The sequence below is a fragment of the Rhinoderma darwinii genome, chromosome 3 (genome assembly GCF_050947455.1).
Source record: "Rhinoderma darwinii isolate aRhiDar2 chromosome 3, aRhiDar2.hap1, whole genome shotgun sequence".
In the NCBI taxonomy this organism is placed as follows: domain Eukaryota; kingdom Metazoa; phylum Chordata; class Amphibia; order Anura; family Rhinodermatidae; genus Rhinoderma; species Rhinoderma darwinii.
The window spans coordinates 68,673,507-68,693,024 of NC_134689.1; the positions used below are offsets into that span (position 1 = coordinate 68,673,507).

General features: G+C 41.8%; 1 protein-coding gene across 11 annotated transcripts in view; it reads right to left on the bottom strand.

Annotated features, from left to right (window-relative positions):
- The window catches only part of KCNIP1 (potassium voltage-gated channel interacting protein 1), a 1,275,893-nt gene that overhangs the window by 23,382 nt on the left and 1,232,993 nt on the right, over positions 1-19,518 (bottom strand). Inside the window, exon 9 of one of the 11 annotated variants that reach the window (XM_075856390.1) lies at positions 14,091-14,220. The exons of the other annotated variants lie outside the window; for them this stretch is intronic. Within the exon in view, the coding sequence (XP_075712505.1) occupies positions 14,107-14,220 (114 nt within the window). The 3' untranslated portion in view covers positions 14,091-14,106. The remainder of the gene's footprint in view (positions 1-14,090; positions 14,221-19,518) is intronic. 11 annotated transcript variants of the gene reach the window in all.

Consider the following 19,518-nt stretch of genomic DNA (forward strand, 5'->3'; position numbering starts at 1 on the left):
GACATTTATAAAAACTGCAGAATCTGGACAATACATATTTAGTAGTGTTTCTCTGGTAAAACCTTCTGTGTTACAGAAAAAAAAATGAATAAAATTGAAATTCAGCAAGAAAAATGAAATTTGCAAATTTCACCTCCACTTTGCTTTAATTCCTGTGAAATGCCTGAAGGGTTAAAAAACTTTCTAAATGCTGTTTTGAATACTTTGAGGGGTCTAGTTTTTAAAATGGGGTGTTTTATCAGGGTTTCTAATACATAGGCCCCACAAAGCCACTTCAGAACTCAAGAGGTACCTTAAAAAAAAGGCTTTTGAAATTTTCTTAAAAATATGAGAAATTGCTGTTTATGTTCTAAGCCTTGTAACGTCCAAGAAAAATAAAAGAATGTTCAAAAAACGCTGCCAATCTAAAGTAGACATATGGGAAATGTGAACTAATAACTATTTTGGGTGGTATAACCGTCTGTTTTACAAGCAGATGCATTTAAATTCTGAAAAATGTAATTTTTTAAAAATTTTCTCAAAATTTTGCAATTTGCCACCAATAAACACTGAATATATCGACCAAATTTTACCACGAACATGAAGCCCAATGTGTCACGAGAAAACAAGCTCAGAATCGCTTGGGTAGGTTTAAGCATTCCGACGTTATTACCACATAAAGTGAAATATGTCAGATTTGAAAAATGGGCTCTGAGCCTTAAGGCCAAAACTAGGCTGCGTCCTTAAGGGGTTAATGTATTGCTTGATAATACTTGCCAGGGTCAGGCAAACCTATACCACCACATACCTTTTGTCTAGATAAGATATCCCTAGAAATACGGTGCTTTTACCTTTCCTTATAAACCTAGATAATAGTATGTTTATAGCACTAAAGAAGACACTAGTTAGTGGAATAGGCAAGGTTTGCATAATATACGTTAATTTAGGCAAAACAAACAACATCACAACATTTTTCCTCCCAAACCAAGAAAGGTAAATCATGTAGTTTCAATAAATATGGAAGGGAGGCCAGGAAGGGAGCATAAATAAGGGGAAAAAAACTGATTTAGATCGCGACTGATCTTGATTCCTAGGAAGGTAATATGGTATTTTACACACACACATTATATATATATATATATATATATATACATACATACATATAGGGATGGAGGTAAAGAAAAGTTTAAGGCTTGGGACTTCCCAGCATTTCTTTTAAAGTTGGACATGATACTAAAGAAATCTAAAATCTGTTGAATTTTAGAAAATGCAATTTCTGGGTTCGTAATCAATATCAGTAGATCGTCTGCGTAAGCAGCCACTTTATGCTCCTTTTGTCACATACGAACTCCTGCAATGACTGCATCCAGTCTCAATGGTTGCATAAGAGCCTCCATGACAGTAAAAAAACAGCATCGGAGACAAAGGGGAACCTTGGCGAGTACCATTTTGTATCTCGAATGTCTCTGAGAGTAACCCATTAACTGCAACCGCAGCAGAAGGGGAAGCATACATGGAGAATATTGCATTTATATAGAGGGTGGGGAAATGGAAAGCTATTAAGACTTGTTTCATAAAATTCCAATCATTTCTGTCAAGGCCTTCTCAGTATCAGTGCAGAGAAGGATTAAGGGAAGTTTACATTTATGGGGATAATGCTAAATATGTAAGATCCTGATAGAGTTATTCTTTCCTTCTCTATTTTTAATAGAACCTACTTGGTTGGGCCAAATAATATCTGGAAGGATATCTTTTAATCTATTCGCTAACATTTTAGCTATCAGCTGCAGGTCAGTATTACGGAGAGAAATGGGTCCAGAGTTAGAGCAAGAAGTAAGGTCTTTCCCTTTCTTTCAGTATGATGGAAATATGTGCGTGTGACATAGGCAATAAGAGAGGGAATCCCAAAAGGGAAAGATTAGCTATAGACAGTAAACGGGGGAGAAGACTCTCTTTAAATGTTGCATAATAAATCAATGGAAATCCATCTGGGCTAGGACATTTGCCAGATGGGGACTGGCGCAAGGCCAATTCCATTTGGGGCAATGTAAATGGTCGGGCCAGATCCTGACTTTGCAAATCTGAGATTGTGGGCAAAGACAGAGCATCTAAAAATTAAGAAATAAGATTAGACCTATCAGCTGTAGCAGTGGTAGTGCTTCTCCCATCTAGATTGTTTAGGTTCTGATAAAAAGTTCTAAATTATTTAGCAATAGAGTCAGAAGAGTAAATTAGACCTCCAGTCGGATATTTTAACGTGTGTACATAATTATACGATTGTCTCTGTTTCAATCTCTTGGCCATGAACTGAGATGCTTTGTTACCATGTGCATAAAACTTATGTTGGGAATGCAAGTATTATTTTGCTGAAGATTCGTTAAGAATATTTTTTAATTGAGCTCTTAAGATAGTTAGCTCCTGAGTATGTTAAGGCATTATGTTTTGAATCTGAGCTAAGAGATCATCAATACGTTTGGTTCTATCATTCTTTAGATGGGAACAAAAACTAATAAAATGTCCCCTTATAAATGCTTTGTGAGTATTCCATACAATGTTAGGCGAGACGTAAGGAGTCTCATTAGTCTGAAAATAATCCTTTAGTTTGGAGGCAATATCATCATTAACCTTAGCAGTACTTAATATTGAATCGTTCAAACACCATTTACCCATACATTTATGCATGTCTGGGAGGTGAAGGGTAAGACAAATGGGGGCATGATCCAAAAGTAACTGTGTACCTATTGTTATGGAAGAGCAAAGTTGACAAAGTTGAAGATGGGGTTTGCATAAGAAGAAATAGTCAAATCTGTGGTAGGAGGAATGGACAGGAGAAAAGAAGGTGTAGTCTAATTGAGTCGGATTAAAACATCTTCAGACATCAACCAAACCATATCTCATGAGTTGAGATTTAACTCTCCTCAATTCTCTATGTGATAGTACTGATTTTTTCGAAGAGGAGTCCACCAGTGGATCCATGTCCAGGTTGATGTCGTCACCCACAAACAACAACCCTTCCATAAATGAGTCTAATAATGTGAGAACAGTAAGCAACCACTCCGCTTGACCTACATTAGGGGCATGAAGGTTAGCAAATGTTAAAGTCTGGTACGCTAATTTACCCTTTAGAAACAAAAAACTACCTTCTGGGCCCTGGAGTTGGGTTAGAGAACAAAAAAGGATCATTCTGTTAGAAGTCTATGCTCACCCCTCTAGAAAGAGAACTATCAGAACCACAATGGTGCCAAGTAGGAAAATTAGAAAACGATAAAGTATGATAATGGTCCAGCTTGAAATGCCTTTTTAAGAAATTTAAAAATGTGACACCTCTTAGAATGCAAATTAAAGCCTTTTACATTATAGGAGACTATCTTTAAGGAAGCCATAACCATGTATTAAAATCAAAGAGATGTAAGAGCATGGCTAACCAGAGGGCTGAGCATAATTAAATCCAACTGATCCCTATCCACCTGTCACATAGAAATAACATGTCCCTAAAAGCATAAAGGAAATAGAAAAAATCAAAAACAAACAAAGGAACATTCGACCAGTACAGAAGAGCGTAACAAAAGTAACCATATTGTAGTACAAAGGTCTTCATCAGAAAAATATATAACATTCAGAAATAGAGTCTATATTACATCATATGGACTGAAGAACATAATTCCAAGCGGGGAATAAAATTCCATGTTATATTGGTCCAGGCCCAAGAACCTCATAAGAACCATACATAAACAGCTACGAAATGGAATCGTACCAAGGGTATCAGTATAAATGTGAGGAATATTATAAATCATCATAAATCGACTAAAAAGAGATGGAACATTCCACAGGCTCAATTAAATATAGAAAGAACTCGAAATCAGCAACATAGGGAGGCCTACAAATTGGGCAATAGTGAAGAATAGATATCAGCTTACAAGTTTTGTCCTCCAAAAGCCTCCTAGGGGTTAGACGACCAGATCTTCTCCTATTTCTGTGATGTTTAGGAGGTGGCATTTGCTTCCACGGAGTAGCTAAGGTAACCAAAGGCAGGGAGGAAAGGTCCTTTACAAAATCCCAATCTTCTATATCCAAAGGAAAAATATCCAGGTGAGCACAAACTTCCTCTAGGTCACCAACTGAGGAGACAAGAAAATGATGACCATTGCTGTAGAATGTAGAATAATCTCTTGGGGTTCATTTGCTTTAGGTTTGGGACGCAAAGCCCTGTGGGCTCTTTCAATAATAATGTCATCCCCGTCTTCAGATCCTAACAAAGAATGGCAGATCATTTGGATAGTAACAGAGATCTTATCAGAGGGTATAGATTCGGGTACACCTCTGAATCGCAAGTTGTTTCTGTGACTTCTATTTTCCTGGTATTCCAGAGCTCTATAAATTGCATTAAAGTTGGTTTGGCAAGAAACAAAATTCTTCGTAATAGCACTATTAAATTCCAAGATGGAGGCCTGTGAGTTGTCTAACGCTTCAACACTATGGCCTATCTGACGGATGTCTTGCCTAATGACAGCTAAATCTCTGATAGCCGGTTCGATAGCTTTAGCCAGTTCCTGCTTGAAGAAAGCCTGGGACAGAGGTAAGTCGCCAGATAGCGCTGCATCGTCAGCTCCGCACTCCACATCAGAGACACCTGAGTTTTCTTCCTCCTGTTGGTGGCGGAAAGCCGTCTTGGCACTGCGAGCTGGGAGCGACGCCGGCTTTTTTTTAAAGAAACTTCTCCATGTCCCTTTGAGAGGAAGACCGGATGGAGGTAGCAGAATTGTCCCTCACCTTATTGCCTCCGATCTCGACCTAGGTGAGGTCTAGATAGCTAGTGTATGCTGAGTGTGGGCTGCTGGATGTAACGCATCTCAGCGAGATGCGTCCATACAGTTCAGGCGCTAGCTCTGCCCCCCCCGCCTCTCCCCATTTTTTTTCATTTTTAACATGATTTAATAAATTGGATGTTTTATTCAAACGGATGCTGGATATATCCTTCTCCGAATATTACTACATTTTTTATTTTTTTGCTGAAATCATTGACATTTTTTTCTCATCAAATTAAGTTTGGGCTGAAATTTTTTTACATTTTCATCAGGAATAAAGAAAAAAAATCACCATAACATTTGTAAAGCAATTTCTCCCGGGTACTGTGTCACCCGATATGTGGTCATAAATTGCTGCTTTGACACACAGCAGAGCTCAGAAAGGAAGGAGCACCATTTGTCTTTTGGAGCTCAAATTTTGCTGGATTGGATTTTGGATGCCATGTCACATTTTGAAAAGCCCCTTAGAGAACAAAACAGTGAACTCCCCCCAAAACTAACTTCACTTGGGAAACAACACGCCTTAAGGAATCTATCTAGGAGTATAGTAAGCATTTAGACTCCAAAGATATTTTGCATAAATTATTGGAATTAGGCAGTGAAAATGAAAATCACATTTTTTTCCAATAAAATGTTGCATTTTTTAATTTTCACAATGGATACAAGAAAAAAAAGCATCCTAACATTTGAAAAGCAATTTCTCTTGAGTACGGACATACCCCATAACTGGTCATTTTTTAGGAAGTGTTGTGAGCATTTTGACCACACAGGTATTTTCTTATTGGAAATTAATGTGCAGTGGATGGTGCAAAGTGAAAATTGCAATTTTCAACCTATATGCCATCTTAGTGCGAAAGACGTTGAGTTTTTGCCACTGAAGACAAATACCTCAAACTGTTAAGCAAGTTCTCCCGGGTATGGCAATGAAATATGTGGATATGTGGGCACACTGTAGGGCTCAGAAGGGAGTGAGCTCCATTTTTAATTTGGAGTTTGTGATGTGGGGAGATATGTAAGCTGTGCTGAGTACATCAAGGCACAATAAGGTGGTATCATAATGTGGTAAATAAATAATAATTTATAAATGTGGGGCCAGTGTCACACTGGTAAATGTTGCCCAATCTTAATTCTTTTTTTTACAGTGTTTACCGTGCGACATGTTAACTTTATTCTGTGATATGATTAGGATGATACCATATATATATTTTGTGTAAAGCAATTTTGGGAAACATTGCTTCCGTTGCACCAATTATTTATAAACCAGTGGAGAACTTTCAGTAATCTATTTATTTAATTGATGTGTAACATATAGAGGTACAGATGTAGTCATCTTTGACTTAATTCTGATATCACGCTGCAGCATGATATCACACAACAAAAGGCAATGAAAAGTCATTGAAGAAGTCATGATAATAGATCTAGCCATTGTTTATTTAATGCATTAAAAATCAAGGTAAAGACGGCTACATCTTTATAAGAATTTTTTTGCACCAAAAGCAATTGTGGCATACAATAGGTCATTAAAACTATTGGATCCTTAGGGAAGCTGTAATTGTATAATATATTATTATTATAATATTTTTAGTATTTATTAACTGTTTTGTTTCTTAATAAAAAGGTCAGTCAGTGTGTTTGGTGCAACTTTCATATTAGTTTTTATGAAAAATAATTTTCAGCTTCAGTGAAGACGTGTACTATTGAGCACATTGACTAGATACTATTAAATTGACTGGCATCCAGCCTCTGACATGGGCAAAGCGTCCAAAATACCGAGGACGAGACACTCTACTCGTACCTCATCACCACAAGGAGATATCGGGGCTTATTTCTGACAAAATATGCTGCCACAGCTACAAAGCACACTCCTCCATGAGGCCCAGACCCAGACATAAGATGGCCAGCTGCATCCATCTCTTCCTCCCTCATCTCTACCCTCGAGACTGCCCGGATCACCCACCCATGCCGGACACCCTCCCGCTCCAGAGGACATCTCGAGCAGTACATCCAGCTCTCCCCCCCACAACACTCAGAGGAGATGGCTGCCCACCGGGTTGCAGACGGACTCTGGGCCCACTGGGTTGCAGCTCACCTGCGAATCTGGACCCCTCCACATGGCGGCTCTGTCACTTGCCCTGCAGGATCCTCAAGGCTCCGGGTCTCTGCAGGAGCCTGAGGTCTCCACAGCCGAGGACCTGATTCCTGCTGCGACCCGGTCACGGGATGCAACACTGGGGGGAGACCTTGCGCTCCCTACACTGACACGGTCTGCCTCCTATCAGTCAGAACCCTGCAAACATCGTCCAGCAAACCGTTACCGACTGGCCATCCCCAACACTGTGGGTCTGTTTCCACCAATTTGCAGCCTCTATATGACGAATCTCCCTCAGACCCCCGAGGGTATTCCGGCTACCTTACAGCAGGACACGTCTATTCCTAGAACTGTACCCTATAAGCTGTCATGGTGCCGACAGGCCGGCAACCTTATCGGACCTACGCCATCTGGTTCAAGCAATACCTACTAAAGATGACATGTCATCCTTTGCTAAACAAATCGCGGAAGAATGCAGATTAGAATTCGCTCAATTTCGTACTGAACTCTCCACACTTACTAACAGGGTCGGGACACCGGAAAGGGACCGTGGACATACTAAACCTAGCTTCTATGAAATCTACCATACAACAATCCACCCAGTTGTTCACTCTCCAACAACATCTGGACGACATAGAGAATTGCAACAGGAGAAATAATCTGAGAATACGTGAGCTCCCTGAGTCGGTCCCCACGTCTGACTTCTTCTCCACTCTCACTACCATCTTCAATAACCTCCTGGGCCACCCTCAAGATACTCACGTTGAACTTGACTGCGCCCTCCGTGAATTACGACCGACAAGCCTAGATTAACACCGTCCGAGAGACATAATATGCCGGGTTCATTTTTATGCACCAAGGACTTCATCTTACAGAAGGCTCGGCAACAACCTATCATCCGGCATCATTGCGCTCAAATAAGCATCCTACCCGATTTATCCAGGCACACGCTGGTGAGAAGGTCGGCCCTCAAACCATTACTGGAAAAATCATGTGAGTGGAACCTCTCCTACCACTGCGGCTTCCCTTTTGTACTGATAGTCCAAACATAAAGGACGTGTATTTACCCTGAGGTCATCTGACGACCTCCCTCACTTTTTGCGAGACCTGCGCATCCTTCACCTGTCTCTGCCGGACTGGCCATCCTTGATATCCTACACTACAAGCTGACCCCGAATCAACCAATCTCCCCTCCACCTCGTCGAGAGGGTCATCCTCAGTGTGGACCTAGGAGGAGGTCCACACAGACAGGAACGTACAGCCTCCCTCCGTTGGAGACTGCTCGATTTGCTTAATATTTGTGGATATTGCTCACTGTTTTGTAGCTACATAGCATATCACTACTAGCTTGCCCTACCACACTGTCTCCCCACACATGTGGACTTACCTTGGAGTTCTCTCCCTTTCCTGACCCGACTCATGTAAAATTACTTTCCCTTCTTAGTCACATTTTGCTTAGTTATTTTGCCAGTCGATCAAGGCTAATTTATCATAATGTCAGGGGCACCGACGGCTCTAATGCATAGCTGTCACTTCCCCCTCATAGGTTTTGAACCATTCCAAGGCGCTCCTAGTGCCTTATGGTCTCCTGAATGTTTACAATTAGTTTATGTGTCAGTCTCCCTGATACTGCCTTTTTTGTTGTTCTTTTATCTGTATTTTAATGCTGTGTCTTCTCTCTATAGCTTTGTGTTTCCTCTCTTCAGCTATCTTCCTTCCTCTCTTCGACGAACCTGAACCCATATTTTACCTCACTAATGCAGATAACCCCTCATTCGAACCAATGGAGGATGTCACATTAACTTCATTCAATGCCAAGGGGACAGACATAAGGCCCACATTGCCTGTTTTCAGGAAACACACTTTAAGGAAGGTCACACAACCACCATCAAACACAGATTCTACATGCACTAGCATCTGAATAACAACGCTCTTGCAAGATACTGTTGAGTTGCATTGGCTATCCATAAATCCCTCACCCACCAAATAATTAGTTGTACGGCCGACACTTAAGCCCGTTACATCATTTTAGTTCTCACAATTGGAGGCAGAGAATTTACCATTATCAACGCTTATGCTCCCAACCAAGGCCAAATATCTCTTCTAACAGACCTCATTGACACAGTGCTCCCTTTAGTCCGAGGGACTGTAATATCCTGTGGAGATTTTACTCTTACTCTAGCTCCGACCCTGGACAATTCCACTGGTTGCTCGAGTGTGGCTTACAATGCCATTAAAAGAGTCAAACATACTCTCCTGTGCCTGAAAATGTTCGACACATGGTGCCTCCAACGCCCCACAGATAGTGATTATAGTTACTATTCTCCTCCGCATGGTACTTACAGTCACCTGGACTATATACTCTTCCAACATCCTGCTCTCCCTTGGGTGACTTCTACATCCATTATGGTTGAGCATGCCCCAGTATTTTGCACTTTATGACTCCCCTTTCTCACGAGATAACTCCTGGACGTGGAGACTTAATGAGTAGAGCTGAGCGAACCGGGACAACCGAACCCGGTTTCGGTCCGAACATTGGGAAAATTCGGTTCGCAGCGAATCCGAACTTCAACGGGTTCGGCCTAATCCCGTTTTGACCGAACCCGGTCAAAAATATTGTTCAAATCGGCAGCCACTTGTCTCTATCAATCACTGATAGAGAAAAGAGGCTGCTGATTAAAAATAAAATAAAAAGCATTTCATACGTACCCGGTCGTTGTCTTGGTGACGAGTCCCTCTTCTTCCTCCAGTCCGACCTTCTTTTCTGACGTGGCAGCCTGTGATTGGCTGCAGAGGCCTCTGCAGCCTGTGATTGGCTGCAGAGGCCGCGGCAGCCTGTGATTGGCTGCAGCGGTCACATGGGCGGTATCGTCATCCAGGAATGTCGGGTCGGAAGTCGAGAGGGACGCGTCACCAAGGCAACGGCCAGGAGACCGGACTGGAGGAAGCAGAAAGTTCTCGGTAAGTATGAACGTCTTTTTTTTTTACAGGAAACTCTATATTCTGATCGGAATTCACTGTCCAGGGTGCTGAAACAGTTACTGCCGATCAGTTAACTCTTTCAGCACCCTGGACAGTGACTTTTTACTGATGTCGGCTAGCAACGCTACTGTAATGACGGGTGCACACATGTAGCCACCCGTCATTACGGGGCCTCATGCACACGACCGTAAAACGTGGCCCATAGACTTCTGTTAGCCACGGGTACCTTCCCGTTTTCTCACGGGAAGGTGCCCGTGCCGTTAAAAATATAGAACATGTTCTATTTTTTATTTTACAGGCGGTGCTCCTATACTTTATAATGGGAGCACAGCTCGGAAAAACGACCGGCTGCCCGTGGCTGGCCGTGCTCATCTCCTGAAATACTCTGTGCTGCCTTAAACTCTGTGGACAGGTCAGGATCCTGTTTCTTTTAAATGCTGCTAGGGAACCCGCTCGATCCACTATATAAGGTTGCGCTACAGTGCAGCATTTAAAAGAAACAGGATCCTGACCTGTCCACAGAGTTTAAGGCAGCACAGAGTATTTCAGGAGATGAGCGTGCAGATTCAGTGCTGCTGTGAACTCTGCTCTTACCATTACGTAGCTCTCAGTCTGTTACCTCTCCTCCACTCCTGTCCTCAATAACACCTTCACATGATTGGCAAGTCTCCACATAATGGTAAGAGCAGAGTTCACAGCAGCACGGAGTATTTCAGGAGATGAGCGTGCGGATCTTGTGCGGGGTGGTGACTTGCCAATCATGTGAAGGTGTTATTGAGGACAGGAGTGGAGGAGAGGTAACAGACTGAGCTACGTAATGGTAAGAGCAGAGTTCACAGCAGCACAGAGTATTTCAGGAGAGGAGCGTGCAGATTCTGTGCTGCTGTGAACTCTGCTCTTACCATTACGTAGCTCTCAGTCTGTTACCTGTCCTCCACTCCTGTCCTCAATAATACCTTCACATGATCTCTATTAATGAGACTCTCCTCTTGGATGAGGTCTGTCTCTCTGACCTGAAACAACCAGTGGGTCACTTTGTATCTGACTATTCTCACGATACCACATCTCTTGTGATACGCCTGACTTAAAAGAAAAAGGGCTCATGCCCTTATAATTGCCCTACAAAAAACAATTCTGCGAGACCTTCAGTGTGCTCGACAGGAGGCCAGATGTCTTTTAGACTCGGCACGCAAAAGAACATTACAAATTTGCCATAGTAGATTCTACGAACATGGCGACAAGAGTGGCCGCATGTTGGCCAAAGCAATAAGAGACCAACTTTCCCAATCTCATATACCTTGCATCAAATCTACAACGGGCATTTTAGCCCACATGACACCTGATATTGCTAAAAATGTCCACACTTACTATTGCAGCCTTTATAACTTACGCCTGACCCCACTCCCCCACCCGGGGCCAAGACTCTCCCTCCTCCCATTTTCCTCGTTTGTCCATGGAAGACCTAACGGACATGGAGAAAGACTTCGTCGCTCCAGAAATTCCTGGTATCATAAAGGATCTCCCGGGGGGGAAAGAGCCCATGACCAGATGTATACCGTCAAATTGTACAAACCTCTAGCTGACCAACTCTCACCTCTCTTACTCAAATCTTTTAATGCAATTTCCCTTGAAGTCCTATTTCCCCCTAATTCTACCCTGGCACATGTTGCGGTCCACCCTAAACAGGGTAAAGATCTCCAGTTGTGTGCCAGTTATAGGCCCATCTCTCTACTCAAAGTGGATTAAAAAATGTATGCCAAGATCCTCGCCAATAGACTAAACAAACATCTACACACCTTGGTTCATCCAAATCAGGTGGGTTTCGTGCCCGCGACAACATGCTCAAGACCCTAGACATCATCCATCATGCCCAATACCATCACACCCCCCTCATGATTCTTTCATTAGATGCTGAAAAGACATTTGACAGGATCTCCTGGCCCGCTCTCCGCTCCACCAAATATGATTACAGCCTTCCTTTATTGCTAGAATTTTTTCCCTTTATCAATGTCCCTCTGTGCGGCTCAAAATTAACGGTTCCTTGTGAGAACCCTTCACCATACACAATGGCATTAGGCAAGGCTGCCCCCTCTCCCTTCTTCTATATGTGCTGGTCGTGGAACATCTTATGGCTTCTACTCGAGACAATCCGGACATACAGGGTATTTCAGTAGGGGGGAGTAAAATACAAATGCTGTGCATTTGCTGATGACCTCCTGGTCTATCTCACAAACTTGCATATCTCACTTACCTCCTTGATGTTAGAACGGTCTCGATTTGGAAAATTGTCCAACTTTAAAATCAACCTATCCAAATCAGAGGCCCTAAATGTGTCACTACCAGACCCTTTGGTTGCCACCCTTAAAACTAGCTTCCCTTTTGCGTTTCCTTCTTAAGGCATATTCTGTCTAGGAGTAGGTATTATGGCCGATCTTTCGTAATTGTACTCCACTAATTTCATTCCCTTATTGGTCTCATTCCAAAGAGATCTGAGCACTTGTGATAAACAGGACTTCTCATGGTTTGGGAGAATCAACATTTTGAAAATGACCCTGCTTCCTACACTGATTGCACCTACTGCAGACGATCCCCATCATCAACCCCAAAAATCCTTTTGGCTCCGCATTCACAGATGTTTTAGATCATTTATCTTGTCCTCCGGTCCCCCCGGATAAATAGGGCTGCCCTCACTCGCCCTAAAGATGCGGGTGAGGTGGGTCTGCTGGATTGCCATCTTTATTATCTAGCTACAGCCCATGCACGCAACATTGACCTTTTTCATAACCAAGACTTTAAACTGTGGGTAAGCATGGCCCAAGCCATTTGTCCTAATGCTCTCTCCACCATCTCCTGGACACTGCACTTATTTAAAAGGGGTACACTACAGGGGTACACTACTGGGCTCCTTCACTATCTCACATACCCTTATGATGTTACACTTAATGAGATCAGGCGGATCCCTTATAGATACCTTAAGCCCACTGACCCAATCACTGATAACCCAGGTTTCCCCCAAGCCCAACGCTCATTCCTTGATGGTTCCCCCCCAACGTCCTCTCCACTTTACACATATCTTGACCGACTCCTCCATACTCCCATTGGCAACAATACTATCAGTTGTCACGCCTTCCACTAGACAGTTTTACAAATACAACAAGTTGAAACATTTCTACACTACCACTAAAAAACATGAAAAGCTTAACTGACTTGAGCAATTGTGCATATGCCCCAACTCCTCCCTCGCACACCATCTCCACACTCTACCACTTGTTTCGCTCCCAATGCTCACATCATCCCCTCTCATACTGCAAAGCCTGGGAAAGATAATTGAACAAACAATTCACTGAAGCACAATGGTAGCACTGCTTCTACTTCTCACATAAGGCCTCTTTGGCACCCACGCCCAAGAAACCAGCTTTAAAATAGTTACAAGATGGTAATGTGTCCCTACTGCACTCCATAAATGGTATCCCCTGGTTACGGTGCATCGGCAGTTCTATGACACATATTTGGTGGAGCTGCCTCCTACTGAGGCCTTTCTGGGAAGTGGTAAATAAAGTTATCCACGAAACCACTGGATTCTTGGTACCTGAATCTCTTGAGGCGATGCTATTGTTTATGTTCCCCATGCCCATGTATACATACAAACGATCCCTCATTAGACACTTATTACAGGCAGCAAAGTCAGTCATTCCATGCAATTGGAAATCGTTAGAACCCCCTAACCTAGGTGATTGGTTCCAGGAGGTTGCGTTGGTGCAGTGGATGAAGAATCACCCAAACTCCAGAGACGACCGCTCGCTACATAAACACCTGGCTCCAGTGGAACACTTTCCTTTCGTCCTCTATGTACCATACATTGGTGAGCTAATGTTGTCCATGTTATACCAAACGGGAAGTGAAATCTTCCCCCAGACCTGTTTTCTTCTAACGTGCCTATCTCCTGGCAACCACATCCCCATCTTCTGATGGTACAATTAGCTGCCAGATGACCATCTGCCTCTTTTCTGTATTATCATCACTAATCAGGATCCAGGTTCATCATGCCCCCCCACCCTTCCTTCTTCTGCACCGCAGTACTGCGTATTGGCTTCCCCTCTGCCTTTCCTCTGTCTTTCTTCCTCTAAACAGGTATGGTCCTTCTCATCTGCCAGTGACCACCATCAACATATGCCTATGTAGCAGGTACTTATTTTATCTGGGTCGCACTGGACTGCTCCGCCTCTTGCACTTACTTCCTGCTCCAAGTCATTACATTGACTCTGATGGATAAGTTGGACTGTCTATACACTGGAACATGGATCTCATGCCAGATCTTATGTTTCTCTTATATGCCTTTTGAATATTTTGTATTTTGTCTTCTTCCTGTTGGTATAAAATAAAAATGTTGAATATTAAAAAAAAAAACTTTTTGAGATACAGCTGCTCTGTATCCTGCATACAGAGCAGCTGTTTTATTTGCTAAAACCTGTATCTGTAAAGTCCACAGGACTGAGGGGTGCAGTGAAAGTGAGTCCTGCACTTCTCTTACACGCAGGATCCACAATTTAGATGTGAAAGATTACAGTTGGATCCTGCATGTCAAAGACACGCAGGGCCCACTAACACTGATCTTGTAAGTCCCGCGTATCTGATGGATTCAAGTCTTAGCGTACGATACAGCTGCTCTGTATGCAGGAAGCAGAACAGCTGTATCTCAAAAAGTAAAAATCATTTTTAATAAAAACTAATTTGAAAGTTGCACCAAACACACTGACTGACATTTTTGTTGAAAAAAAAAAGGATCACATTCGAAGGTGTGCGTAACCTTCAAGTGTGCAGTATAGGCTGTGTCTACAAATGTTTGTGTCTACTGTATGTTATGTGCTTATGTTGTATGTTTACTCGCTTGGGGGATCAATAAAGTTGTCCAATACAATTACAGCATTTGAGCAATAAATTAACTTGTTTTTCATATAATTTTTGTGTCGCAATATGCTATGGGTAAGGGCCCTGTGTAAGGGATGTAATTTATGTTACTATTTTGGCGTACCTGCAAATTTTTGATCACTTTGTTACATTTTTGGGAGGGGAGGCAATTATTGCATTCTTTTTAAATATTTTTTTTTTTTACAGCGTTTACTGTGCAAGAAAAATAATGTCATAGTTTTTAATGTTTTCATTTTTTTTCCTAAAATAAAAGATTTGTGGGAAAAAAGGCAATTTTTGTTTTTTTGACTTGAAACGTATTTTTTTACAACATTTTTATTTACTTTAACACTTTTTTTTGTACCACTCGGGAACTTGATTACCGGCACCGCTGACCTCTATTCTAATGCATTGCACTACATTACAGAGTGCAATGTATTAGAGCTGTCAGTGTCACAAAGCATTAGCGCTGTCAGTGTCATGGCCTAATATGCTTCCATACTTTGCATGCATACTATTGTTAATCCTATGTTGCCCATAGCAACCTTCAACACTCCTCCGATCGCGTCACAGGGGGGCTGATTGTCTACAAGCAATGACCGCAACCACAGTATTTAAGTGGTTAATTAGCGGGGATCAAAGCTAGCTCCGATTCCTGCCATTACAGCAGGGTGTCAGCTGTAATATATAGCTAATACGCATTGGTGATTGTGCTGCTCATAGGCGTAATGTTATAGACTGAGATTTGTGACGTTATTTTCTATGCAAGTAATTAGTGCTCCAGGTGCCATCTAGTGGACAGTGTTAGTCATTTCCTCCTTTGTGTAATTTCTTGTTTTCCCCACCCATGAGAAGGTGAAAAGCATTCTGGGAAGAAGAAGGGCAGTCTCTTCTATGTCTGCTCAGAGAGAGGACCATTTTTGATTCATTCCATCCCTCTTGTCGAAGTATAGTCGGTAAGCAAATAGATGGTTTATATTACTGGCTATCAGCAGCCACAGGAATACTGTTAGGACAGTATTCACTCTGTTACATGGGACTGTAATATATCAGTTAGTGTAGTTGTGAAGCTCGGCCTAGCCTCATGGTCAGCCATGTATGGTCCTATACTGTATTTGTACTGCCATACACTTTTCATACTGTACTATAACTGTTATCTCTACTGTTTATTTGTATATAGGCTTAATATATGTCAGCCTGTTACCTGTATATGTAGTACATTTATTCAATGTGCCTTGTTCTTATGTATTGCTGTAATCTAATGGCATGTATATTCTTGTTTGTTCCTCAGTTTTACCCTAATCCTATGACCAGTTAATAAAGCTACAGACTTTCAACCAGTCTCATTTATTGGCTAGTAGGAAGGTGTTTAGCTGCCTGTCGAGCTCCACATAGACCCCGGGGGTGCGTGAATTGGGGGCAGGACAGTGATGGTGCAGGATCAGCTTCTGAGCCCGCACCATCACCATTATGTACAGTTACATTAGAAAGTGCTAAGAGACTAGTGCCCACAACATAACTGTATGTGATTGTGTGGGAAGAGATTAAAAAAAAACGATATAAATTTGGTATCACCGTAATCGTATTGACCGGCAGAATAAAGTTAAGTTGTCATTTTTACCACATGGTGAAAGCCATAAAAACAATGGAGGAATCAGTTTTTCCAATTCCACCCCACAATGATTTTTTTTCCGTTTTCCAGTACATTATATGGTACTTTAAATAGTGCCAATAGAAACAGCAACAACTCCTGCAAAAATAAACCCTTCATGCCATTACATTATATATATATATATATATATATATATATATATATATATATATATATATATATACATATATATACATACACACTACCGTTCAAAAGTTTGGGGTCACCCAGACAGTTTTGTTTTTTCCATGAAAACTCACACTTATAATTATCAAATGAGTTGCAAAATGACTAGAAAATATAGTCAAGACATTGACAAGGTTAGAAATAATGATTTTTATTTGAAATAATAGTTTTCTCCTTCAAACTTTGCTTTCGTCAAAGAATTACAGCATTGCAGACCTTTGGCATTCTAGCTGTTAATTTGCTGAGGTAATCGGGAGAAATTTCACCCCATGCTTCCAGAAGGCCCTCCCACAAGTTGGATTAGCTTGATGGGCACTTCTTGCGTACCATACGGTCAAGCTGCTCCCACAACAGCTCTATGGGGTTGAGATCTGGTGACTGCGCTGGCCACTCCATTACAGATAGAATACCAGCTGTCTGCTTCTTCCCTAAATAGTTCTTGCATAATTTGGAGGTGTGCTTTGGGTCATTGTCCTGTTGTAGGATGAAATTGGCTCAAATCAAGCGCTGTCCACAGGGTATGGCTTTGCGTTGCAAAATGGAGTGATAGCCTTCCTTATTCAAAATCCCTTTTACCTTGTACAAATCTCCCACTTTACCAGCACCAAAGCAACCCCAGACCATCACATTACCTCCACCATGCTTGACAGATGGCTTCATGCACTCTTCCAGCATCTTTTCAGTTGTTCTGCGTCTCACAAATGTTCTTCTGTGTGATCCAAACACCTCAAACTTCGATTTGTCTGTCCATAACACTTTTTTCCAATCTTCCTCTGTCCAATGTCTGTGTGCTTTTGCCCATATTAATCTTTTCCTTTTATTAGCCAGTCTCAGATATAGCTTTTTCTTTGCCACTCTGCCCTGAAGGCCAGCATCCCGGAGTCGCCTCTTCACTGTAGACGTTGACTCTGGCGTTTTGCGGGTACTATTTAATGAAACTGCCAGTGAGGCGTCTATTTCTCAAATTAGAGACTCTAATGTACTTGTGTAGTTGCTCAGTTGTGCAGCGGGGCCTCCCACTTCTCTTTCTACTCTGGTTAGAGCCTGTGTGTGCTGTCCTCTGAAGGGAGTAGTACATACCGTTGTAGGAAATATTCAGTTTCTTGGCAATTTCTTGCATGGAATAGCCTTCATTTCTAAGAACAAGAATAGACTGTCGAGTTTCACATGAAAGCTCTCTTTTTCTAGCCATTTTGAGAGTTTAATCGAACCCACAAATGTAATGCTCCAGATTCTCAACTAGCTCAAAGGAAGGTCAGTTTTATAGCTCCTCTAAACAACAAAACTGTTTACAGCTGTGCTAACATAATTGCACAAGGGTTTTCAAGTGTTTTCTAATCATCCATTAGCCTTCTAACACAGTTAGCAAACACAATGTACCATTAGAACACTGGAGTGATGGTTGCTGGAACTGGGCCTCTATACACCTATGAAGATACTGCATTAAAAACCAGACGTTTGCAGCTATAATAGTCATTTAGCACATTAACAATGTATAGAGTGTATCTCTGATTAATTTAATGTTATCTTCATTGAAAAAAACTGTGCTTTTCTTTCAAAAGTAAGGACATTTCTAACTGACCCTTGAACGGTATTGTATATATTAGCCAGCAGGCAAAGCGCTGTACTACACTCCAGGATTTCCCCCTGTCTGACTTGGAGTCCAGGTGGGCCTCCCAGTTTAAAATTGAGACCAACTGTCATGGGCAGGGCGGGCCGATTCTAGCTTTTCTGCTGCCTAAGGAAAAAAAAAGAAATAGCCCCCCCCCCCCCCACCGATTTTGATTGACAAATTGACATCCCCCTGGCTGTTCTACAACACTGCCAGTCTCCTCCAACTTTTGCGGATGTGCCGTTGCTTTGTACTCCTTTGGCAATCGCAGTGCAGTGATGAAGCCAGGCAGAGTACACCTCGCTGCACTGTGTGTGCACAAGTGGTACAAGGCAATGGTGCATCCGAGAAAGTTGGAGGAGGCTGCTAGTGATGTATAACAGCCAGGGGATGTCAATCAAGCATAGAAAGATGGGTTTGGAGACAGGACTATGTGACCCTTCAGGATAGCGCCACTGCCCCATGACCCTTTAATGAGTAATTAGCTTATAGCATGCACTGTTTTAAAAGTTGATTTTATAGATTTGCTGCATCTGAAAAAAACATAAAGGGAATGTTTGGAAATATTGTCAGGGCATGCTAATACATGTTAACACATTTTTCTTTCCTTCATGGTGGCAGTTCAAGGGGTTAAAACTACCTAACCGTTTCCCATTAAATCTACAATGAACTGAAAACAATTTCATCTGTTCTGCAGTTTTGTTATTATAAATATATCCTATATAATTACAGCTTCAAAATCAAGCCCATACATACAGCACCAGAACCAAGCTCAGTACAAATATACAGCACCAGATCCAAGCTCAGTATGTACAGCACCAGAACAAAGCTCAGTACATATATACAGCACCAGAACCAAGCTCAGTACATATATATACAGCACCAGAACAAAGCTCAATACATAAATATAACACCAGCACTAATACAGCTGAATTTAGTGCAACCCCTGCCGTATAGATTTGTACGGCGTAAAACTACAGCTCCCAGCATGGCCCGAACAATGGATAGGTTATGCTGGTAGTTGCTGTTCCCCAAATAAATCATACCACCCATCATCTCGCTTCAGATGATCATACAGTGATTACAGTACAGATTTGTTAAGGAAGTTTTAAATTTATGATTACTTTATCTAATGAAGACTAAAAATGTGTATGCATGCTTATCTGTAAAAATAACCTTGACTAACATAATGTCTAATATGTTTTATTGTTAAGATAACTGATTTTAAATATGAAGAGGGGGTAGCTGAATTCCTAAAAAGGGAGATTAGAATTTCCAGACAAAGGTTTAACTTCTAATTAGTTGT